This window comes from Panthera onca, chromosome B3, assembly GCF_046562875.1.
Source record: "Panthera onca isolate mPanOnc1 chromosome B3, mPanOnc1 haplotype 2, whole genome shotgun sequence".
Classification (NCBI taxonomy): Eukaryota; Metazoa; Chordata; class Mammalia; order Carnivora; family Felidae; genus Panthera; species Panthera onca.
In genome coordinates this window covers 21,202,739-21,228,926 of record NC_138344.1, presented here as the reverse complement: position 1 = coordinate 21,228,926, position 26,188 = coordinate 21,202,739, and the positions used below count along the sequence as shown (strand labels likewise).

At 42.7% G+C, this 26,188-nt stretch overlaps 1 protein-coding gene across 6 annotated transcripts in view; it reads right to left on the bottom strand.

The window, feature by feature from the left end:
* Positions 1 to 24,515, bottom strand: part of FAN1 (FANCD2 and FANCI associated nuclease 1) — a 34,568-nt gene extending 10,053 nt beyond the window's left edge. For 4 of the 6 annotated variants that reach the window (XM_060617865.3, XM_060617866.3, XM_060617868.3 and 1 more), the window contains exons 1-8: positions 24,311 to 24,515; positions 22,438 to 23,853; positions 20,332 to 20,472; positions 18,022 to 18,223; positions 11,470 to 11,703; positions 6,204 to 6,335; positions 3,431 to 3,539; positions 2,172 to 2,291 (exon numbers count right to left, since the gene is read on the bottom strand). In XM_060617865.3, the coding sequence (XP_060473848.2) occupies positions 2,172 to 2,291; positions 3,431 to 3,539; positions 6,204 to 6,335; positions 11,470 to 11,703; positions 18,022 to 18,223; positions 20,332 to 20,472; positions 22,438 to 23,701 (2,202 nt within the window). In that variant the 5' untranslated portion in view covers positions 23,702 to 23,853; positions 24,311 to 24,515. Of the gene's footprint in view, positions 1 to 2,171; positions 2,292 to 3,430; positions 3,540 to 6,203; positions 6,336 to 11,469; positions 11,704 to 18,021; positions 18,224 to 20,331; positions 20,473 to 22,437; positions 23,854 to 24,027; positions 24,200 to 24,310 lie in introns of those variants that run through there. The other 2 variants (XM_060617863.3, XM_060617864.2) reach the window with 2 other exon arrangements.
* Positions 24,516 to 26,188: the final 1,673 nt, after the last annotated feature.

The following is a 26,188-nucleotide window of genomic DNA, read 5'->3' as shown; positions in this document are numbered from 1 at the left end:
ACCCAAAAGAACTGAAAGCAGAGTTTTGAACAGATATTTATACACCCGTAATCACAGCAGTGTTATTCTTAACAACCAAAAGGTGGAAACAACCCCAACGTCCATCAACAGAAGAATAAATGAACACAATGTGGTCTCCATGTACAATGCAGTATTATTCAGCCTTAAAAAGGAAGGAAATTCTGACACCTGCTACAACATGGATGAACCTGGAGGACAGGCTGCTCAGTGAAATAAGCTGAGCCACGAAAGATCAAATATTGTACTATTTCACTTCCATGAAATATCTAGAAGAGGCAAATTCATAGAAACAGAAGACTGGAGATCAGTGGGGGCTGTGGGGGAAGAGGGAACAAGGAGCCACTACTCAATGGCCACACAGTTTCTATTTGGAGTGATGACAAGTTTTGGAAAGAGTGGTGATGTTTGCACAAACACTATGATTATAATTAATGCAGCTGAATGTACCCCAATTAATGCCACTAATGTACCCCAAAAATTATTAAAATGGCAAGTTTTATGTGTTATATTATTTAATACAATAAGAATAAAAAGTAAAAACAGGGGTGCCTGGATGGCTCAGTCGGTTGAGCATCCGTCTGACTTTGACTCAGGTCATGATCTTGTGGCCCATGAGTTCGAGCTCCATGTCGGGCTCTGTGCTGACAGCTCGGAGCCTGGATCCTGCTTCAGATTCTGTGTCTTCCTCTCTCTCCACCCCTCCCCTGCTCATGCTCTCTTTTTCTCTCTCTCAAAAATAATTAAACATTAAAAAAATTAAATAGAAAAGAATAAATGTCTTATTGCTTAAAAAAAATAAAAAGTAAAAAAAAATACTACAACAACAAAAACAGCCACTCTGAACATTAGGGAAAGATCAGGCCATCAGGAGTTGAGCAGTCAAAGGAATCAATAAGAGTGAAGGAGACACTGATTCAGCTCCACCACAGGGAGGGGATGGCCAGCTACCCCCCTCGGCCTGGCCCAGCTGCTGAGCACTTTGCAAGAATAAGACCTCTGCTGATGAATTCCTTCGCTGGAGACTGAGGTAAAGAAATGAGCAGGATGGTAACAAAATGATGAAGACTGTGAGTGTGGCCAGTACGATCTCTGAGAAAGGGCTAAAAGGAACTAGGATTTTCTAGAGGTCTCAAAAATAAGCTCAACTCGTCTCCCTCTGTGCACCTAAGTGAAGGCTCCTCTTGGTGGAGCTGTGAACAGGGGGGAGATCCAAGCCCTTTCAGCGTAAGAAAGAGGCAACAGAAACAGCCTTTCTCTGCCTTTGGCTGTGGGCTAACGAATACAGTCTCTTGCTATTTCAGCCTGAGCAAACAGCGAGAGGTAAGGAAGCACACCCGCCTCCGAAGAAGAAAACAGGCTTCACGGGCTTGAAGCACTTTAGGTAACAAGGCACTTTTTCAGTTTAAGGCAGTAAAAATAGTATGTCCTACTTCCACACCCTTGGTCAACTTTTCCACCCCCACATCACCCTGATTCACTTAAAGTTGCTGCTGGAAAAAAACAAAAGCTTCCCAAGGCACAGTCCCCTCCATTCAACACAAATGCAGGGCTGCCAGGCAGGAACCTCAGGCGGCCACACAAAGAGCCACTGTCGCCACTGGGCTCAGCAGAAGCTGCCTGTGGAAGCTCCACCCTGCTCAGCCCTGGCAGTAACCGGGATCCTGGACTCCCAAGGTCCCTGCCACAAAGAATACCAGCACCCAGAAGAGAAGGTGGCCTGCTGCATTAGTCAGACAATACATTTCCCTATGGAAAGAAACCTCTTCCGTCAGATTTTCTACCTGGAGGCCCCATGCAACAAATGAGTGACATCACCATTTCCAAAATGAGGACGGGGACCTCTAAGTCTCCTGCTCCCTTAATTCCTAGATCTCGAATTCCTAAATCCCAACACACAGCCCCACTACCAACCCACGTTCCAAATCAGTGAAGACAACAAGAAAGTGTCCTGTCTTCATTGTAACACTTCTGTTAGCATCCCTGTTAGTTTTGGGGGGAGGGGGTTGGAAAAACACAGACAAAAGAAGAAATGTTAAAAAAAAATACATATTCTAATTACACTTAGAATTCTAAGGTATTAACAGTTTGCTATGTATTTTAATTTATGCAAAAGTTTAAAAAGGCTCAGGGTGTATCTAGTTACTGAATACCGGTTCAAGGCGTTTCAAGTGCTGGTGTAAGTTGAGAGCCAATCTATCCCACCACCGGCCTCTGCTGTCAGGACAATACACTTTCTGTGACAAAAGGTTTTCAAGTTCCTTGACTGCTTCCTGTTGCAACAACAACAAAGGAAGTTCATTAGGCTCATACATACCCGAGAAAGTAACTACAGTTAGTGGCCAAGAAGATTGGCAAAGTATATTTTTATAACACACGTGTTCCACTCTAAAAGGCCGAGGACCCCGGAATGAGAAGACTGAGATGTCCCCTCTGGAGCAGGCCCGAGCCCCTGAGGCATCCCCACTTTTCACCCAGGTCTCCTGCCAACTGGTGAGTGAGCAAACGGAGTTCTGTCAACACTGCTTGATATTCTCTACAAACAAAGTCAACTGGCGCAGGGCTGCACAGTCAAGTTCCAGCGGCCAAGCACTGGTCAGGGGCTATAAGGCCGCATGCTTCTGGGAATACAGTAGGTCACAGGGCCAAGGGTGTGAGGAATGAATGGGGGGCAGGACAGGAATGAGCAGAGTCTTCATCCAAACACCCCAAACACCCCACCCCACCTCAATAGGGAAACTTTCTGGTCTAGATCTATACACACTGTTCAGTTTTTGTGGTTCATGGATCTCTTGGAAACATCTAATGATTCCCTTCTGAAAAGTACGCACAAACCCCCATATAACTCACTTGTGGGGTTCACAAACTTCCCACAGCCAATCCCATGATCCTCTTGGGTTTCGTGAACCCGTGACAAGAGGCCTGGGTTCTGTGTATCCTCTTTGTAAAATAGCATTTTCCATACAGAAATGTTAACATAACAATAGTTAACTCTAGCCATTTCATTCAGTTTCGTACAGGGAAGGATATGACTGATTTTCTGATTTGTGATTTTAAATCATTTCCCGGTGGTCCGTGCTGGTCATCAGGGCAAGCAGATAGGAGGTTTCCACCTCAGAGATTTCTGGAGACCTCACAAGTCACACATGGAATTGTGACAGAGACTCAGGCTGAGGCTTCCTGCACAGCTCCGTCCATGATCCCCAGGCCGTCCTGGTGCACACGCAGCCAGTCACAAGCAGATGAAGCGATTGGTCCTCCTCGGCCCTCTTCCTATTAACCCTGAAGACAGCAGGCTGGCCACATCATGTCTGCTTTCATGACATTACTGTGTGCGGACTAAGCAGGCTCCCCCGCACAACTCATCGCTGGCACAGCAGTAAAAGCCAGGGGTCGGGGCTTGTGCTCTAACCTCATACAAGTGAAGTCGCTGCAATATTTCAACAGTACAGGACAGAATCCTTGTGTAAATCCACCCGACAGTAAAGCAGCGCAGAAAGAGTGGTAAATTCTCATGGTATCTAAAATGAAGATGGACACCAACAGTTCAGCCATCTGATTTATTTGTTGCAAGATAGACATGAGAAGTGACAAAGATAGATTCTAAATACTGGCAGCTGTACACAAAGTTCTACACCACAAACCTACATTCTTATAGCCAGCCACCATCTCCTTGGTCACTCAGTGGAGTAAAATAAGAACAAGCGGAAATATCCTAAGCTGGAGGTCAGCAAACTAAGGCCAAATCCTGCGCCCGCTAGCTGATTTTGTATGTCCTGCAAACTTAGAATGGTTTTCGCATTTTTAAGTGAGTAAAATAAATCAAAAGGACAATAATAGTCTGTGGCATGTGAAAATTATATGAAACTCAAATCTCAGTCCCTAAATAGTGTTGGCACACCGCCCTGCTCATTCATTCACAGCCCGCCCGTGGCCACTTCAGTGCTGCAGCAGCAGAGGTCAGCAGCAGTAGCAGCCGCCGCCCGGCCTGCAGAGCCCTAAACACCGACCAGCCGACCCTTCACAAGAGTCATCCACCAACCTCTGCTCTACAGTAATCTAACACCTTGGCTATGATTTTTCTTTTTTTAATGAAGAAAATAATCTACTAATTTGTTTTCATGGTTTGTCTTGCTGTTTGGTGTGAGAAATGTTACCAAATTTACCTAACCTGTCCTAAGAAAATCTTCCAATGTATATGCACATCACAGGAGTAACAACTCTACATTGGTTACCTCATTTCTAGAAACTAGAAAGGCCATTAAGTGAATGGCTCAACCTTGTGTCTGAAGTACAGAATACTTCCAAACGAAATATGGGCAAAATATTCAGTTCTTTTTTTTTAGCTTTAAGGGCCATTTTCCTGGCAATGGTTTTTAAGTCATTAGTATTTCTGTATGAAGTTTATTGTCGTAGACTCTGGGTCTAGAGTTCTCTCTTGTCGAGCAAGAAAGCGGGACACAGGATTAAAATGTGAGAGATAGCTAATGGGAAGCCATTAGGGTCCTTGCTCCGTTTTTATTAGGATCAGAAGGCTTACAAACATGGTGATGGATGTGCACAAAGGGACAATGAAACTGTGAACATTAACTCATGGACGTGAGGGAAAGGGGGTTTTCAAGATATACGGGGTTAGGCGTTTGGGTTAATATAAAACAAAATCCTGGTGCCCAGTGGAAGGTTGTTTACAGCAGATGTGAGGCACCACCTCTGTTTACCTAAACTGGTCTAGGGGACAAGAAAGACAGAGCATGTAACCTCTGAGTCTTTTGTTAGCACCTCTCCGGGCAACTTTATAGCCCTATTTACCTGTTAACCTAATTTGGTCCTTCCTTCCTGTGACAGCAGCTTTCTGCTATAGTACTAAACTGGGGGGCATTTCAGCCCTGAATACCTAATCTTGTTTATCTCATAGATCTTTGTTCTATACTGGGGCCTTTGCCCCGCCCCCTCTATACCACTTACCTAATCTTGTTTACCCAGACTTGGGTGTGAGCATCCTATGGCTTTGTAATTCTTTATGCCTTGTTAACTCATCAGTGCAGGCTCAGGGAATTCCTAAGCTTATTCCCCACAGTTTATGTCCTAAATGTTTTTTTGAAAGAGGTATTTAATAATATAAATTTGTCTCACCCCTATGTAAAAATAAAGGAATAAAATCTCCTTTTTAAAAAAAATGTTTGAGAGAGAAAGAGAGAGAGAGAGAGAGAGAGAGAATGCGTGTGGGGGAGGGGCAGCCAGAGGGGGACAGAGGATCTGAAGCAGGCTCTGTGTGCTGACAGCAGAAAGCCTAATGAGGGGCCCGAACTCACGAACCTGACCTGAGCTGAAGTTGGTTAAGTGACTTAGCCACCCAGGTGCCCCAAAGGAATAAAATTTCTTAACAAATACAGAGTATGCTTAACAGTTATCAAGGGAAAAAAATAATCATGTGCTGTATACTTGAACTTTTGAAGAAAATATGCAATTCAGTTTTCCTTTTCAGATTAACATCTACTTGAATTTCTATTGGAAGAACACATCTAGCATGGCTCACTCCATGTCTGTCCTGCTGCTGGGTTTCCCCCACATCTCAGTTCAGCTGACCAATACTCAGAGAAGCCAACATGACAGAAGATGGTTAAGTTAAGGGGGTGGGAGAGTGCACAAAAAGGGTGAAGGTAATTAAAAGGTACGAACTTTCAGTTATAAAGTAAGCCATTGGGATGTAATGTACAGTATAGGGACTATAGTTAATGAGACTGTACTACATAATTCAAAGTTGTTAAGAGAGTAGAAAAAACTTTTGTAACTATGGTGATGGATGTTAACTAGACTTACTGTGATGATCATTTTGCAATATTTATATAAATATCAAATCATCATACTGTACACCTGAAACAAATACTATGTTATATGTCAATTATATCTCAATTTAAAAAAAAGATGGCAAATGGAAAGCCATTTGTTCACTCCAATGCCTGGTGCAAGCGATCTGAGTTATCTAAAATTCACTTCAGACTTTCAGACATTTCCTTCTATTTCACACAACACTGTGGGTATGCAAAGCAAGTGGGGAATTCAACTGCACAGCTGCTTTGACCACAGAACAAAAGGAGTAAGTTCTTCCTGAAGAGAATTACCTCAAGTGGTTGAAACAACTTGATCCTAAGTAAACTTTGACAGGCACCTAGAAAAGATCTCACCTCAGGGAAGGGTGGTTTTTCAGTTTGTTCCAATCACTTTTTGCACATTGAGAGAGCTCTTTAGCTTCTTTCCAGTTCCCATTGGCCATTGCAGTAGAAATGTCACTTAGCATGTGCGCGGCCGCTGCGTATCTGGGGGAAAAGCCCCACACCATCCAAGTTTCAAATGTGAATGAACATTTACATAAAAAATACCACATCCTATCCCCAGGATCTAATTCTGAAGGGTAAGAGTGTGTTTCTGAAAATATAGGGGTTATTTAAATTTGATTCTAGGGGCACCTGGGTGGCTCAGTCAGTTGAGCGTCTGACTTTGGCTCAGGTCATGATCTCGCAGTTCGTGGGTTCGAGCCCCGCATCGGGCTCTGTGCTGACAGCTCAGAGCCTGGAACCTGCTTCGGATTCTGTGTCTTCCTCTCTCTCTGTTCCTCCCCTGGTCACACTCTGTCTCTCTCTCTCTCTCAAAAATAAATAAAGATTAATTTAAATAAATAAATAAATAGATAGATAGATAGATAGATAGATTTGATTCTAATAATAGCATATTACTGCCCTAAAGTAACCTAAAAGAATACAGGCTACCCAGCTAGGAGGAGAAAAACAGTCACACTGTATTATACATTAACATGTTCCATAGATAAATGTAATATTCATCAGCTCATCATTTCTGATTCTTGGTACTCATTCATTCAGCAATCTGGCAGCAACCACGTAAACAGTAAGTGACTTCAAAGTCACATTAAGGCGTGGATCTGGTAACCTAATCATTTAGGCAGATGTAGCCAGACTTTGGGTGATACCACCCAAAGATGCATTCTTTGGGAGACAGCAATGCTGACAGGTTATGAAACCACTTAGCTGAAGAAAGACAACTCCTCATTGCATCTTTAGATACACCCAAAACAGAGACATTTGCCCAAGTGACACTGTGCATACATGGTCACTGTATTTTGGGCTCACACCTAAAAGAAAAGCACGCACTATCATTGTGTGCAAATGCACTCACATAAAAATAAAAACAAATTGCCTCTAAATGGAAAAATTTGCTCACAAATTTGTAGATCTAATTCTCTTATAAAATGCTATGGGACATTCCCGAGGTCTATAAGAAAGGAGAACACAACAGAGAGAACTGTCTGGAGGCTGGCCCAGCCTGGCAGGAGCACCTCCATGGCCAGGAGTGTCAGGAGCAGGCCCCATACTCCCAGCCTCGTGGCCTCAACAAGCCCCACAGAGCCAACCGACCCCCTCGTGCCTCATCTCCCCTCATTGCCACTGGAAAGGGTCATCAGCCCTCCTCTCATCCACACCTCCCTGGTGCTGCCGGAACCGCCCACTGGCAGCACCTCTCCCATCTCAACCCCTCCCCCCCCCCCCCCCCCCCCCCCCGCCAGGTGTCTCCTGCCACCTCAGGAGAACAAGGCTCCTTCCCAGCTCCCCCTGCAGCCCTCTCCAGCAGGGGAGGGCTCTTCTCTCAGCCCTCCCCGCCCAGAGACAAATGGAAGAGTCCATCTTTCTTCCCAGCTGCTTCCCAATCACTCTCCCCTCCTTGAAAACCCCCCATTCCTTGGAAGCCCGTGCTTCTCCTCGAGGGCACCTCCTGGCCTCCTATCTTCTGTCTTGCTCTGCCTCAGGTCTCCAGCCACAATGGCATGTGACTTCAATGTCTGTGAGGATACACAGCACGCTCAGTTTCAAGACCTCCTGGCCAATAACCCTTTACTCACCTCCCTTCTGCTACCCATACCACAGCTGTTCTGAACCTCTGTCTCTGATGTACTGCATCACCCTCAATATCTTCATTTTGAGCATTTCATTCACTGACCTCCACCTCCAATCCTTCCAGCTCTCTTATGATGGCAACAATTCCCCAACTTTGCCAAGACCCACCATGACCCCTTCCCCAGCCATAACCGTGTCCTGTCCTGCAGGCCTCCATGCCCCACCTGGTGTCAACCAGCCACCACTCGCTGGTGAACTCACATTGTTCATCAGGGCCACCCTCATCACAGTGTCCAGGCTGACCACTCTGAGCCTGTGCCCAGGTCCCTGAATGGTGCTGAAGAAAACCACAGAGCCAGGCTCACTGGCCCCTGCCCGCCCTGCAGGACTGCTCCTTCCTACCTTTGCCTTCCCAGCCACATTCGCCATGCAAGTTTCCCCATCAGACCTCTCCAGCAGGGGCAGAGGCCACTCGAGGGGCCCTCTTGGGTTCTCATCACTGCAGCCTCACCCCTGCCCACACATCTACCCTCCCTCCGGCCCTCTGGACCCCAGACCGTCCCATCTCCCCACAGCTTTCTGCCCTCTGGCTATCCCCTCTTTCCTTCTGGCCAGCCTCTCCTTTTCCATCGGTTATCAGTGCTTGAGTGCACAGGCACCCTTGTATCTGCCACCCTTAAAACAGCAGAACAAAACTGCTTGCCCTCATACCCCACTGCAGCAGTGGCTGTTTCAGAGCCATCCTCTGCTCTCCTTCTTCCCAGAACGGCTGCTGGCATCCCCATCACCCTCCACACATTCCGCTAAAGCGGCTCTTGCGCGGGCCACCAACTACGCACATCTCGCCAAATCCGACAGTTCTACCCTCCGGCTCCACATCTACTCAGTCCCCTAGTGACTGCAGACACAAGACTGCCCCTCCTTGACACACTTCTCTAGGCTTCCATGCCACACGTGCTCCTAATCTTCCCCCCACTTTCCTGGACACTCCTCCACTCCACCTGACAAACGCTGGCTGCCACGGCCCCTTCCTTCTCTTCCCCCTGAGGGGTCTATCCAGCTCCATGGCTTCCAACACCGTCCACATGCGGTGACTCCAAATGCTCACAGCCTCACCTGAACGGCTAGCGGGCATCCCAAACACTGCTCCCCTCCCAGCACTGCCATCCTTCCCACCGCCTCTCTCCCAATCCCCAGCTCATCGAGGGTACCACCAGCCGAGTCAGAACACTAGAGCCCTCCGTGATTCTCCCACTGTATCTAGTCATAACCATAATCAAGGCTTGTCTCTTATCCTTCCAAAATATCTCACCCATTCACCTCACTGCCGCTGCCACCAGTCAAGACCTTAGCCTAGGCCACCAAGTTAGTCAGCCTTCTCGTAGCTTCCCTGGCTTCCTTCCACCCACTACTCCACAGGATGCTTTCAGAAAATATGAAACAGATCACTCCTCTGCCATAACCTCTTCAATGGCTGCCCACTGCTCAGAGAGCATGACTAAGTCTGTCCAGAGGGCTTCTGAGGCTGAGCATCCCCAGCTCTGCATTCCTGTCTGACCTCTGGGGCTTGCCCTACTGCCCCTAGGGCTGTGGCCACAGAGGTCTTCTGAGTTTCTCTGACTCAGCAAGTTGGCTCCTGCCTCAGGGCCTGTTGCACATGCTCCCTGCATGGCTGGCTCCCCCTCAATCTTGAGTCTCAATCCAAATGTTACCTCTCCAGGGGCACTTTCTCTGCAAAGCAAAACTTCCCCGGCCAACCCCTCAATCATCAAAGCACTTTTCACATGCTACAATTATTCTTATTTTCTATCTCCCCTAGGAAAACATAACCCCATGGAGGCAAAACCCCATCTGATCATGTTGTAACCCCACCACTGAGGCACGTAATAGATACTCAACAATCAGCTCATATATGTTGAATAAATGAGAAAAAAGAAAAGACAGGATAAGTTATTTTAAGTACCAAGGTGGCCAAAAAGATTTCTCAGACTAGGTATCATATCACCAGGTATTATATAATTACCATTCCTGAAGTCAGTTAAATCTAATTTCATTAACATGCTAATGTCCTTTGCATAACAAAAGAAGTTTTAATTATTTTTTTTTTATTTACAGGATACCTACTTTCTCACAAGAATCTAGGATGGTTTAGTTTTTCACCCTAGCTCCCCCACTTTTGAACTTGTCAACCATGGTTATGTCAATCATAGAACTAAAAAGTAATCTCCCTTAGATATACCAGTAATAAGGACAATGATAATACTAGGACATACTAAGCAAACCCCAGGGACCAAGGACTAAGCACTTTACGTGTATTAGCACAGATCTGGAGGAATACACTATTATTCTCCCTGTTCACAGATGAAGAAACTGAGGCAAAGAATGGTCTTATAGGTCATTAGTACAGAGAGACCGAAACTTAGTTTCAGCATACACAGTCTCACGAGAAAGAACAGCAGCAAGTCACTAAAAATGAAAAGGTAAAAGACATGGGACAACTCAAACCAGAGTAAGGAAATATTCTTATTAGAAGATTTTATTCCAATCAAACACCAACAAGACAGTGAGCTTCCTGAGAGCTAAGCAAACTGGGCTGGAATCAGTTTACACTGATGCTGCTTTGATTCAATAATTTCAGTAAATTATTTTTTTAAATGTTTATTTGAGAGAGAGAGTAAGCACAAGCAGGGGAGGGGCAGAGAAAGAGGGAGAAAGAGTACCAAGTAGGCTTCGCATTGTCTGCGCAGACCGTGAGATCATGACCTGAGTAGAAATCAAGAGTCAGATGCTAAACCAACTGAACCACCCAGCCACCCCCTCAATAAGTTATTTTTTAAAGCACACATTAGACAACACATAACCAACTCTCCTGCAATCAGAGATCAGAATCTATTTCAGTTACATTTGAGTCATAAATCTTAAGTCAAGAATCAAAAGTGCCATTTTAGGAATTCGAATTAATTTTTCTTGTTAAGTGATGGGTTTTTTTTTTAAGGAAATCTAACTATTTTTTTTTCCTCTAAGACCTATACCACTCTTTACCAAAACCTTCTATGGCGAGTCAAACCAAACATTCACTGAGTCCAGGTACCAAAATACATCAGTAATAATTTCTAAACTATCATGTGTGTGATTCAAGTATACAGCACACAAGTTAGTATTCACTTTATCTAAGTCATTATTACATGAAAACATTCATCTTCAGCCTTGTTCGAACCAACAAGATATTCACAAGGCAGGTTTGTTCAAATATCTGTATTTACAAAATGTATCCTGCCGAAGCTATTTGGGAATATAAGCCAGGGAAAAGTTTCTAACTCAAAGCTCATTGGTTTTGGCAACCTTAATCTAGGTATGTTTCTACATTCTCCTTATAGTCTTAGAAACGTACACAAGTGGGACAGAAGGATAACAAAAAACAAAAAACTTCAAAAACTGTTTTGGCTATTGACTTCTGTTTCTACTGTAACTGGTAAATAATAATAATAAAACTTTTATATACATTCAGTCACACAGCTATTATAATGAGTTAATATCATCTTACCTGATGAGATCATCTCTATCTTGGAAGATTTGGGTTTTCCGATTGATGGTGTACCTAGGAAACTCCATTCGGCCAAGATTGACCAAAAGCACAGTAGAAAGCTGTCCCTGACCACCACAGGCAGCTTCCTCGTCTTCCATGGAGTCCGTCAATGAAAATAGCAGCAAGACCCGGGAAAACACAGCCCGAGGGCCTTTACAGACTCTCAGTGACTCTCCTGCCAAATCTTTAGCTCTGAAAAATGTACAACATAGAAATAAATTTCTGGTATTTTTAAAAGCATTCGGATGTTAGATTTTACAAATTATTCTCATCTATTAACATTCATTTTTTATACATTTTTTTTTAAGTTTAATTTATTTTGTGAGAGAGGGAGCACGCATGTGTGGGATGGGCAGAGAGAGAGAATCACAGAGAGAGGATCCACACTGACAGTATGGAGCCTGACACATGGCTCAAACTCATGAACATTGAGATCATGACCTGAACTGAAATCCAGAGTCAGATGCCTAACCAATTGAGCCACAAAGGCACCCCTACAAATTACTTTTAGATAAAATAAAGATAAGTTGCATTCATTATTCTAAGCTAAAACAAATCTACCACTTCCAGCTGTGTGACTTTGGAGCATAACTTAACCTCTCTTGGCTCAGAGCCTACCTAGGGACATGGTGAAGATTAAATGAAATGTTATCTCCAAATAGTTTCACACATGGTTTGGCTCAATAAAAGGGCAAGACAGGGTTTACACTGGTCACGAATGTGTGAAATACCAGGAAAACTCATAAAAGTATTACCTATCTGACATGAGCAATTTTCACTTCTTGACAAGTGACAATTCAGATTAAATAATAGTTATTTTTTTTTAAATGTCATTATTGGGGTGCTTGGCTAGCTTAGTTAGTAGAGCATGCAACTCTTGATTTTGGGGTTGTGAGCTTGAGCCCCATGTTAGACACAGAGATTACTTTTTTTAAAATTTGAAAAAATAAAACAAAATGTCATTATCAAAGGCTATTGGTTAGGCAGCATATTTTCATGCACCAAGAAGTGGTACCAAGATTTGGTGCTGTTGTGTGTGTGCAAAGTGGTCCAGAGGCATCTCCACTCCAGGGTAACCTCTGTAAATCCTGGTTTGATTCTGGATGCCTTCAAGGTAGGTTTGGAGGTCTGAATTAAATTCAGGGCCACATGGACCCTCTAGCTCTCACAACTTGGATACCATCTAGAACAGTGTTTCTCAGGGCACCTGGGTGGCTCAGTTGGCTCAGTTGGTTGAGCATCTGACTTTTGATTTCAGCTCAGATCATGATCTCATGGTTCATGGGATCGAGCCTTACATCAGGCTCTGTGCTGATAGCACTGAGCCTGCTTGGGATTCTCTCTCTCCTTTCTCTCTGCCCCTCCCACATGCACACTCTCTCTCTCAAAATAAATAAACAAACATTAAAAAAAATAGATCAATGTTTCTCAAACTTGGCACTATCGAGATCTGGGCACAATTCTTTGCTGGGGAGGAGGGCACTGTTACGGGAGGAGGGTATTCATTACAGGATACTCAGCAGCATCACTGGCCTCACTAAATGCTAGCAGCACCCACTTCCCTCTTCATCATGACAATCAAAAATACCTCCAGATGTTCCCTGGAGAGCAAAGTCACCCCCCAGAAGCTATTAACCTAAAAGAAGTACTGCATCTCTAGGGGTGTTGTAGGAATCGATGCCACCACTAGAGGCATGAGGGGACAGGGGTGAGATTCTTATCACACCACCATTTAATTGAGAACCACTCATCCACAGAGACTGATAAAAAGAGTCCAATTCCTCCATCTTCATTCAGAGCCTCAGCAATGCAGTCAGCCAAGTCTCCGAGTTCAGAAGGAACCATAAAACATGGTAAAATGAACAGTGATTATCTACTGGGATGAAGAAAGTGTAAATGATGCGCCTTTTTCTGTTTCTTCATGATAACAGCAGAGTAAGATAACAAGACACTGCCCTCACATGGGGCTGTCAGAGACAGATCCCAGTGCAAGGCTCTAAAACAAAATGAAGAAATAAAGTACAGTCTTGAAGGACAGTGATTTTAGTACAACTAAAATAGCCTTGAGAATCTTATGCTCCTACAAGTCCAAAGTTAGGAATAAAAAAAAAAAAAGTTAACCTTATTTCTTTTATTTCTGTTCATATGCTTAGTGCTTATACTGAGAGAGTGTTGCTTGCTAATTTTAATGTTCACTTACTTATAAAATGTTATATAAGGTTAACAAAAAATATGTAATGAATACAATTATAGAAAGGACTTAGAATGCAGGATACAAAATCAATGTACAGAAATCTGCTGCATTTCTATATAACAATTATGAAGCCACAGAAAGAAATTAAGAAAACAACCTCATTTACAATGGCACCAAAAATAATAAGGTACCTAGGAATAAACCTAACCAAAGAGGTGAAAGACCTGTACTCTGAAAACTATAAAACACTGATAAAAGAAACTGAAGAGACATTCCATGCCCATGGATTGGAAGAACAAATATTGTTAAAAGTCTGTAGTACCCAAAGCAATCTACACATTTAATGCCATTCCTGTCAAAGTACCAACAGCATTTTTCACAGAACTAGAACAAACAAGCTTAAAATTTGTATGGAACCACAGAAAACCCAAATAGCCAAAGCAATCTTGAAAAAGAAAGGCAAAGCTGGAGACATCACAAGTGCAGAGCTCGAGTTATATTACAAAGCTGTAGTAATCCATAATCCTTACACCCAATGTGGGGCTTGAACTCACAGCCCCGAGATCAAGAGTCCCATGCTCTACCAACTGAGCCAGCCAGGCACCGACAAAGCCGCAGTAATCCAAACAGTATGGTACTGGCACAAAAACAGACACATAGATCAATAGAACAGAAAATCCAGAAATAAACCTACAATGATATGGTCAATTAATCTTGACAAAGCAGGAAAGAATATCCAATGGGAAACAGTCTCTTCAACAAATGGTGTTGGGAAAACTAGACAGCAACACGCAGAAGAATAAAAAATGAAACCACTTCCTTACACCATACATGAAAATAAATTCAAAATGGATTAAAGACCTAAATGTGAGTCAGGAAATCATAAAAACCTTAGAGGAGACAGGCAGTAACCCCTTTGACATTGGCTGTAGCAACTTCTTACTATTTATGTCTCCTGAGGCAAGGGAAACAAAAGCAAAAATAAACTATTGGGACTATCAAAATAAAAAACTTCTGCACAGCAAAAGAAATAATCAACAAAACTAAAAGACAATCTATCGGATGGGAGAAGATATTTGCAAATGTCATATCAAATAGTATCCAAAATCCATAAATAAAATACAAAACTCAATACCCAAAAAATAAATAATACAATTTAAAAATGAACAGAAGATATGAACAGACATTTCTCCAAAGAAAACATTCAGATGGCCAACACATGAAAAGATGCTCATCATCACTTACCATCAGGGAAATGCAAATCAAAACTACAAGGAGAGGGCACTGGGGTGGCTTAGTCAGGTAAGCGTCTGACTCTTAGTTTCAGCTCAGGTCATGATACCACGGTTTTGTGAGTTCAAGCCCTACATCAGGCTCTGCGCGGGCAGTGCGGAGCCTGCTTGGTATTCTTTCTCTCTCTCTCTCTCTCTCTGCCCCTTTCCTACTTGCTCTCTGTCTCTCTCAAAATAAGTAAATAAACTTAAAAAAAAAAAAACTACAATGAGCTATCACCTCACACCTGACAGAACAGCTGAAATCAACAACACAAGAAACAACAGGTGTTGGCAAGGATGTGGAGAAAGGTGAACTCTCCTGCACTGCTGGTGGGAATGCAAAGTAGTGCAGCCACTCTGGAACAGAGTATGGAAGTTTCTCAAAAAGTTAAAAACAGAACTAGAGGAGGATCCAGCAACTGCACTACTAGGTATCTACCCAAAAAATACAAAAATACTAATTTGAAGGGATATATGTGCCCCAGTGATTATTGAAGCATCATTTACAACAGCCAACTTATGGAACCAGTCCAAGTATCCATCAACTAATGAATGAATAAAGATGTGGTATATGTATACAATGGAATATTATTCAGCCATAAAAAAGAATGAAATTGTGCCATTTGCAACAATGTGGATACCGCCAGAGAGTATAATGATAAGTGAAATAATTCAGCCAGAAAAGACAAATACCATGTCATTTCACACATGCATGAAATTTAAGAAATAAAACCAACAGCGAGCAAAAGGAAAAAAATAAGAGGGAGGAGAAATCAAGAAACAGACTCTTAATTACAGAGAACAAACTGATGGTTACCAGAGAGAAGGGAAGTGTGGGGATAGGTTAAATATGTGATGGGGATTAAACAGGGCACTTGTGATGAGCACCAGAGGGTGTTGAATAGAAGTACTGAATCATTATATTGTACACCCGAAACTAATATAATACTGTGTTAACTGGAAGTAAAATAAAAACTTTAAAAACAACTTAAAAAGAAAGGACTTCGAAGAGATTTAACATACTACAACCATGTGGATCTTAAAGCCAATTAACTCTAAATACATAATTAAAATATTTTTTTAAAAAGATACAGTATAAACTTTTTGAAGTGTTAGTAGTGACAATTTTTTTTTTATTTTTTTTTTTATTTTTTATTTTTTAATATATGAAATTTACTGTCAAATTGGATTCCATACAACACCCAGTGCTCATCCCAAAAGGTGCCCTCCTCAATACCCATCACCCACCCTGCCCTCCCTCCCACCCCCCATCAACCCTCAGTTTGTTCTCAGTTTTTAACAGTCTCTTATGCTTTGGCTCTCTCCCACTCTAACCTCTTTTTTTTTTTTTTTTTTTTTTTTTCCTTCCCCTCCCCCATGGGTTTCTGTTATGTTTCTCAGGATCCACATAAGAGTGAAACCATATGGTATCTGTCTTTCTCTGTATGGCTTATTTCACTTAGCATCACACTCTCCAGTTCCATCCATGTTGCTACAAAAGGCCATATTTCATTTTTTCTCATTGCCATGTAGTACTCCATTGTGTATATAAACCACAATTTCTTTATCCATTCATCAGTTGATGGACATTTAGGCTCTTTCCATAATTTGGCTATTGTTGAGAGTGCCGCTATAAACATTGGGGTACAGGTGCCCCTATGCATCAGTACTCCTGTATCCCTTGGATAAATTCCTAGCAGTGCTATTGCTGGGTCATAGGGTAGGTCTATTTTTAATTTTCTGAGGAACCTCCACACTGCTTTCCAGAGCGGCTGCACCAATTTGCATTCCCACCAACAGTGCAAGAGGGTTCCTGTTTCTCCACATCCTCTCCAGCCTCTATAGTCTCCTGATTTCTTCATTTTGGCCACTCTGACTGGCGTGAGGTGGTATCTGAGTGTGGTTTTGATTTGTATTTCCCTGATAAGGAGCGACGTTGAACATCTTTTCATGTGCCTGTTGGCCATCCGGATGTCTTCTTTAGAGAAGAGTAGTGACAATTTTCTTAATAATTTTTTACACCTATGTTTTATAAAAGAGTAGTATTTATAATATCTTCCCAACAAAGATGGGCTCTTGGCAAGTAACAGCTGAAAGTTACCTGTGCACAAGCACATGTATATCTTTGTGTGTATTCAGATACACACAACATATATATTATACAAAATAAATAACACTGACACTGTTTTAAAGTATTTTCAAAAGCATCACTCACTTCATCCTCAACAACTCCAGAACAGTGGACTCCCAGACTAAAGTTATTATAGTTGTATTTTATAGATCATGTGAGCAGAAAAAATAAATTCTTAAAGTTTTCACATTTTTCCCAAACTGAAACAGTTCAAGGTTGTCACAAAAGCTAAAGAGGGGTGTCTGGGTGGCTCAGTCAGTTAAGCATCAAACCCTTGATTTCAGCTCAGGTCATAGACTCATAGTTCATGACATCACGTTGGGTTCTGTGCTGGTAGTATGGAGCCTGCTTGGGATTCTCTCTCCCTCTCTCTCTGTCTCTGCCCCTCCCCAACTCATGCCCACCCATGCTCTCCTTCTCTCTGTCTCTCTCAAAATAAAAAAAAATTAAAAAAAAAAAAAGCAAAAGAAACAAACCACAGTTTTTAGTAAATTTTATGTCTAAACTCAAAAATAGTTGCATATTAAGACTGATAGATTACACTTCAATAAAAAGTTGACTAAAATAAATATTTGACTGAATAGTTTACCCTCAAATCCTGTAGGAACAGTAGCCAAAACTGCATTTTTCTTGAATAATAAAATACTAGAATTTACTAAAGGCCTATTGCCTCCTAATTTTTCTTGGTCCTAGAAATTTCTTGCTCCAAATATAGTACTACAAGAATTATAAATAATAAACCAAGAAAGAATCCAGGCTATTGTAATAAGCCTTGTAATACTCTTTTGACTTCTTAATCTAACCGCAACTGAAACAAGTAATTATATTTTGAAAAAAATGTACTGTTATAATAAGTTAATATGTGCTATCAACATTTTAAATGCTTTTATTGTTATGACGGTCAACAAAACCTTTTTAAAATCACGGCACCGATTCCAGACTGATTTTTTCCCCAAGTGCAGACTGAAGGCTGTTTGGCCAATTTGAGAAAGGTGTCCACGAGTTGCTGTTTCTGTCCATTGGGATTCACCAAGTGGAAGGTCTTGGCCAGGGTTTTTAGTTCAGGAGCAGAAAGCAGTTCAAGCACTTCAGAGAGTTCTTGCAACTCAGACTCTGAAATGGATTTAAAAAAAAGAAAAAAAGTTAAACATAGTTTTAAGGAATTTTACTATTTTCTAGCTCTATTTAAGAAGAATGAAATTTAGTTATATGCAAATATAATGGAATTCTACTGCAGAAATTGTAATTAGTTTGCCAAAGCAATTATTAAAGAATATAGAGGGGCACTTGGGTGGCTCAGTTGGTTAAGCGTCTGGCTCTTGATTTCAGCTCAGGTCATGATCTCATGGTTTGTGAGGTTCTGTGCTGACAGCCTGGAGTCTGCTTGGGATTCTCTCTCCCTACCTCTCAGCCCCTCCTCTTCCCACCCCTTGCACGTATGCACACATGCTCTCTCTCAAAATAAATAAAACACAAAAAAAAAGAATATGGAAAATAGATACCTCATAAAAGTTATAAATTAATAGAATTTCTCACTAAAAAACAAAGGAAAATAAAATAAAAACACATATGGATAGTCATTATAGCTTGCACATTCTCCTTAAAAACTCACTGGTATATTTGCTCTCGGATTACAAACCCTTCAAATGGACCTCTCCCAAAGCTGACCATCAGCTCTCCTCCCTCCCCACAGGCCTCTTCATGGATTCACTCACTCAACATACATGGATATGTCTGCTATTATAGGCCCCAGACATCACCCTAGACCCAGGATGCAGCTGAATCAGACTTGGCTGGTATCTGCCTTCTAGGCATTTACAGCTTAGGGCAGTGCCTTTTTCCTCCACTCAGCAAGTACTTAGTGGGTGTACACTGCATGCCAAGTAATCTTCTATGGCCCAGGGCACACTACATTGACCAAAACAAGCCCTGGTCCACAAGGAGCTCAGCTCCTAGCATAATAAGCAAGTATATATGTCAGGTGGGGATAACGGTTATAACGAAAATAAAACTGGCTATGGCCAAGCAAACATGGCAGGGAGCAAGTGGTCAGGCAAATGTCTGATGACGTGACACAGAGCACAGCTGGATGAAATGAGCCGTGTGGCAGCAAGTACAAGGCTCTGAAAGAGGAGTGCACTCAGCATGCTGAAGAACACCGAGGAGCGCTCTGTGGCCATGACAGAGCAGGAGGGGCAGCCAGAGCCAGGTCCCACAGGGTTGTGCAGATCGAGGGCAAAACTCAGACTTGACTGAGTGCAACAGTGAGCCACAGGGGTTCTGGTTCTGTTGCCTAAAGGTCGTTTAAAGGTAAGTCAAGGCTCACCTGCAGCGGTCACCTGGCATGCCTGTTAAACTTGTGGATTTATGAATCTTCATCAAATCCTCCAGGTGGGGACAGGAGCTCCCAGGTGACACTATGGCACTGACGCGTGGGAAGCAGTGCTCCAAGCAAGGGTCCGAGTCCCACTGCCTAATCCTTCACGTTCAAGCCTCTTTACTGAGCATCTATGTCTTCCCCCAGGACCACCACATCACCTAACCTCACTTTACTAACTGCTCTCCACTACAAACCACCACACAGAAACCACCTGGCTTTGGCTTGATTTGCTTATTTCAGTCTACACTGTCAGCAACTACTGAAGACTCACATTCTTCCTCCACCTACGTTTCCAGTACAACACTGCATTCAGTACAGGTAGGTGCTTAATGAATCTACTGACAAGACAACCATAGTTATCTAATAGTCTCATAGGCCTAAGTCAATGAACTTCTGAGGCAATCAACTTATAAACTATAAGAGCTGTATATGCGTGCATATAGGGGTAGATGAAGCTTTTAGAGGCAATATTAACTTCAAGCAAGCCAGCTTTATTCTATCACAAAGATAAGGCATCTGAATGAGTCAGATTCTTGCTGGAAGGTGAGAGCTGAGAAGGGATGAGTTTCTTCAGTGGACCACGGCCACCTATCTATCCAGAGAGGACTTTATCATCCTAAATACGAAACAGCCAAGAAAACAACAGTGGTCTTCACACAGGCTAAGAATGGCTTTAACATGAATAATCTGTTGTCCTAAGGTTAAAAATTCAATTAAAAAAAAATTACTATTTACCAGGCACCAACCAGGAGATGACACCATCCTGGTATCACCATCATTCTGCAGAAACTTAGTTATTCGTGTCATATTTTCATTTTACATTTCCTTTGACTAATCATACCTGTCTGCAGAAAACCTGCTTGCTGCAATTCTCCAATCACAGGTGTTAAGTCAGGAGCAATCTCTTCATATTCCAATTTATTCATCTTAATCCAGCCAAATTTACGTTGAAAAAGTCTTACGTATAACTTCTGGCCACTAGCTGCAAGAAAAGTCGTGAAAACTCTCTTCTCAAAACAACATACAAACATTCACTTTTTAAAACCGAATACAACATATTCTATTAGAAATACACTTATGCTTACTCAACTGATCACCCAAGAACATCTTTTTCTTCCTTTGGAAAATACAATTTATTTCATATAGAAGTCCCCATGGAGATGTCTCCTTGTCCTGTGTGCCTGCCACCATAGGACAATAAGAATATCCAGGATGGGACCAGCCCTGCCACTTCTGAATTATACAAATCTATGAACCTTACCGAGACTCCATTTTCTCTTCTGTTAAAAAAGTGGGGGTGGGATGGGGCAATAACACCATCTTCCCAATGTTGCTGAAAAGATTAAACAAGATGAGGCATTCGATGATTGGTGTATAAACAACAAAAAATCTCCAAAGTTGGTCATGGTTATTGGCCATTTTAAAACTTCTAAGTACCAGGTTTCCCATTGTCTAGCCACCAACATTTTTACTCCATCAGAGAAGCCCTACCCAGAATTCCAGTTATTTTATTCTCCGCTTTCAGCTTAATATGAACGATTGTATCGTTGGCTGAAAATAATCTGAAAAGATTTTCAAAATTCGTCTAGCATTGGTAGGGCAGCCATCTCTAACTTGGTGATCTTGGCTACGTTATTTAATTAACCTGGTCAGTTTTCTTGTTATCTGGATTATCTTCAAATTTCTGCCAATTCTAAAATGGTGTAACTGTATTTCTTAAATCTTCAACTCCCCACCCCCTTTTTTTCCTTAAAGAGGAAAATTCAATTAGCAGTACTTATTTTCACACAGAGACACTGAAGATTATTCTCTGTGGGGAGCCATACACAAGAATCTGCAGAAATTCCATTCAGGGAACTATTCATTCTTCTCAATTATACAGAAGTACAGAGCCATGGACTACTCAAATGCTCACATGAATACAACCAGTACCCAACTAAAGATCTGTAACTTCCATGGACAGAAGAGTCAATGTGGTGTCATTTATGTCCATGTTCTGGTGAGGACAGCATAAGTAGAGACTGAGGCTGTGAGGATAATTAATGCAACTGTGCCTAGAGAAGTATTACTCGCATGTCAAAGCAATACTAAGAATACCGTAATTCCATTGTGTGCATTTAAAACAAAAACCCTTCTCTTGAACATTCCTGGCAATGTTTAAGACTTTTTTTTTTAACTCTACTGAAGAGTCCAACCTGACTACAAATTATGGGAGGTCAGTGTAGCTCCCAAGTAAGCGTTTCCTACCTCAGAAGGGACTCAGTTCCATAAAGCCATCATGGCCCTTTGGATTAGCAATGCAACAAGGGTGGCTTTTGCTCCAAATGTGCACTATCGGCTCAGAGCCACCACTGGCTGCCAAGGAACTGAGGCATAGACCATTATTTTTAAATGCACCAATTTAGCCTGAAAGTTTCCAATTCCTCCACACCCTGACCTAAAAAAAAAAAAAAAAAAGATTCAAAAAAAAGGCAGAGTCAAAAAACCTAAAATTGAAGGAAAAAATAAGCCTTAATATACTTTGGTTTGTTCTTTCCTGTATTTTACTTCAGTTTTGAGAAAATGGTGTGTAAAAACAATAAAACAACCTAAATTAAGCTTGATTACATGCTCAAAAGCAAAGAATACTTTTCTAAGTCACAAAGGTTATTTTTTTTAACCTGGAAAAGGCTGTTTTACAACCATCAAATATACATATAAAGGAAAAACAGATGCTTCCATTATAACCAAATTACAGCTTGTAAGGATGATACTGCAGAAGCAGACATCACCGGACACAAAATCTCTTTTTCATGCATGTTCTTCTCAAACCTTGTGGCTGGCTGATTCCCAGGAGCATTCCCAGAGGACTCACAGAACCACACTGACTCCTTGTGGTCATTAGGTTACTGCCCAAATCAGGCCAGCAAATGGAAAACAAAAACTTGAAAGCACACGAGCTTGATACCTGATAATTGATGAAATTTAGTTACAATTCCCCTCTCATGTTCATCAAAGAGCATCCTATCTTCTTCATTCTCAAATACAGCTCTCAGCACCACGAGGAAACTCCGAAGGTAGTAAGGATGACTTGGTGGTACTGTAACTGTTTTACCAGGAACATCACAGCTTGACCCCTGCTCCAAAGGAATTCCACAAGTGATTTCATTCTTTAAGTCACTGTCACCTTCCGGAGAAAGGTCCTGGATGTTATGCCCTTTAGAATCATCATGTGTAGGACTATCAGACTTTGCCTCCCAATTTGACAACCGTGTTTTAGTTTCTGAAGCAACAGTCACTTTCACTTCTTCACAACTACCTGCCTCACATTTTTCAACATCTTGATTATCTACTCCTTTGATGCTCTCCCACTTTGCAAGACTGTGCTCTGAAGCAGACTTCAATGTATTCCCAAGAGTTAAATCTGGTGAAAATAACATAGCAGCATTATCTGAGAAGGCAGGGCCAAGGGGTGATCTCTCATATTCCTGGGTAGCCTTTTGGCTTTCAGCTTCCATTATTTTTGTGCCTTCTACAGTATGTTCAGGTGTACTCTGCTCCTTAAGAGAATCACAGGCAAACACATTTTCCTTTTGAGAACTGTTCTCCAAAATTTGATCCTTGTCCTCAGTCTCTGAACAGTTATCAACCAGGGTCCTAACCATTGTGAATGAGGAACTCTGTGGACTCTTATTGGCAAATTCCTCATTCTTATCTATTGCTCTTTTAGCCTCTGTGTATCTTCTGGACAATTTAGATGACAGGCTTCCCAAAGTAATGACTTTCACATTATGATGTCTCAGCTTATCTTGATTTTTGCACCCCAAATCATCATTATTTTTAAAGTAGGGGCTAGTCTGCTGTTTTACGCCCATTTTTGCTGAATCACTTTGGTCAGGGGTTAAACTTATCTTTGATGGTGACAACTTTCCTGGCGTTACATCTTCTAACACAATATTGGTTAAATCTACTGTAGGCACATGTGAATTTGTTAAGTCAACATGCCTCTGATCAACTGGAGTGATGTCATCATTGTTAGCACACTTTTCATCAAGATGCCGGTTTAAATCATATCTCTGCACCATTTTACTACAAACAGGGCAGGCAAGCTTAGCAGGTGGTGCATTGTTAAAAAATGAAATAATAGAGTTACATTCTTTTGTTTTAGTTTTACTGGCTGATAAACTTCTACGAGGTCTTTTCTTCGCAGGAGCTTTCCCTTCTGACATCATGAGTATTAGAAAAACTGGGTGTTTCCAGTAGTAAAACCCAAGATATCACTGGAAAAAGACAACAATGGTTTACTTTTACTTCCCTGTCTTGAAACAATACAAAGGGGGATTCTATTTGGCTTCATGTTTTCCATTTAGTCAATTTCTTCTTCCTACAAAATAAAACACATGTGGATTAAAAACACTTTAATGAATTCAACAACAGAGTGGAAAACAGTAAAACGTGCAATGGCAGTATCCCTTGAGAGAAGGAAAACCCTGGGCTTGGCACAGAAGACCCAAGGCTCTACTCCCAGCTCTACACGCAATCTCCGTGTGACCCTTACCCATAAAATGACGGCAATAGGCTCCGCAGGGATATTTTCTCAGACTTAAGATCTAAAATTACCCATTTTTTAAAAGGGAAAATTTGACTATTCCAGATCCCCCTTTGAAAACTACTGCATCAGTGGCTTTTTCCGGGCCAGAGAATGCCTGTCTGCCCGATCCCCGGAGTCATTCCGGCCTCACTGCCCTGCACGGATAAACTCCACCGCCCCCCCCCCCCACCCCAAGTCACAGACATCTGTCAACACGCATGGGTCCCCCGTGCAGCTATGGCCACCGCACCTCTGAGGCTCGGGGGAGGACGATCCCACTGGGGCCGCGTGCGCGCACGTGGGACGCGCACCTGGGCTCCGCCAAGGTGCCCGCCCTGTCGCCCTCTTTCACCCTCCCTCCCCGCCGCCCCTAGCCGCCCGCGGTCTCCCCTCCCGCGCGCCGGCCTGCCGGCGACCCCAGCCGGCCACCCCACTCCTCCCACCGGGCTCCGCGCGCCCAGGCATTCCCAGCCGATCCCCGCATCTCGGCTCGCCATAGGCTCAGCAAGTGGAGGCCCGAGTGATCGATCCCTCTTTCCTTCCAGGTTAAAGGCTCCTTCCATCCAGAGTGACCGAGTCCAGCCGAGCGGTGCAGGGAGGTCCGGGAACCTCCACTCTCCACGCCTGGAGACCCTTGCACGTGCACTCGGAGGGAGACCTGGCATCAGTCGTTGGGAAGGTTGCCCGTGGGGGCCGCGCTCAGCGTCAGAAGGGGCTTGCTGGGAGCAGATGCACACGGGGGCTCCACTGACCCGGCGCCCGCGAGTTCGCGCGGTGGGCTCAGTAGCTGGGCATTCCCAAAGATGAGCTGCTCGCCGCCTTGCTAGATGTGAATAACCTCCAGAGCAAAGGAACAATAAAACGAAGTCAAGTCGTTAGGGAGCAGTGAATTGGGGGTGTTCATTACTTCCGTTTTTCATATGGTTTAATTGTGAAGCCATGCAGTTAAATGTATAATAACATATTTAACGGGGCGCCTGAGTGGCTCAGTCGGTTAAGCATCAGACTTCGGCTCAGGCCATGATCTCGAGGTTCGTGGGTTTGAGCCCCGTGTTGGACTCTGTGCTGACAGCTCTGAGCCTGGAGTCTGCTTCGGATTCTGTGTCTCCCCCTCTCTTTGCCCCTCCCATGCTCATGCTCTATCTCTTAATAATAAATAAACGTTAAAATTTTTTGAAAAAAAAATTAGATATTTAAGAACAGAAATTGGTAACTGAAAGATAAAGTGTATCACTCAGCTCTTCAGCACGGTTACCAGCTGGTTCCAGCATCCCCATGAATGACCCAGAATGTAAGCAGAAATTTCTGAGTACAGGGGGCACTTTACCAGTGTGGTCCTTTACCAGTGCTCTCCACAGTGGTCAGCACTGTGTAATTACTCTGTAAATATATATCGAATGAATATGGATAAATGAACAAGTCAAAGAGAAAAGGAACATGAATAGGGAATTCACCAACAAATATGTATTAAGTGCCTACCTCATGTTCTTGATGCTCAAAATATGGCAGCGAACAGAAATGAGGAATAGGGGGTGGGGGGAATCCCCTGCCTTCATGGAGAATATATTCTGGTGAAGAAAGACAAAACAATTAAATAATGTAGAGAATTAAGGGGGAGAACTTCGAAGAAAAAACTGGGAACATCAGGGTGAGGACGGAGATGAGAATTACAGTATGAAAGAGTGGTAAGGAAAGGCTCCACAGAAAAGGTAATCTTTGAGCAGACTTGAAGGAAGTAAGGCAGTGAATACTTGAGAGGAGAGAATTGTAGGCAGATGAAACAGCAACAGCCTCTCCCTGAGGTAGAAGCTTGCCTAGCAAAAACACCAAGAAGGCCAAGACAACTCACTGGAGCAGAAGTGAAGTGAGATAGGTAGCAGAGAGAGGGCAGATCATGTAGGGTAACAAACATTTTCTGTAAAGGGCCAGGTAGTAAATATTTTAGGCTTTGTTGGCCATGGGATCTCTGGTCACACTGCTATTGTAGTGTGAAAGCAGGCATAGACAATACGTAACATAAGAGTGTGTGGCTGTGTTCCAATAAAACTTTATTTATAAGTAGCTGACCAGATCTGGCCTCTGCTATAGTCTGCTGACCTTTAATAAAAGGGCTTACTGGACATATGGA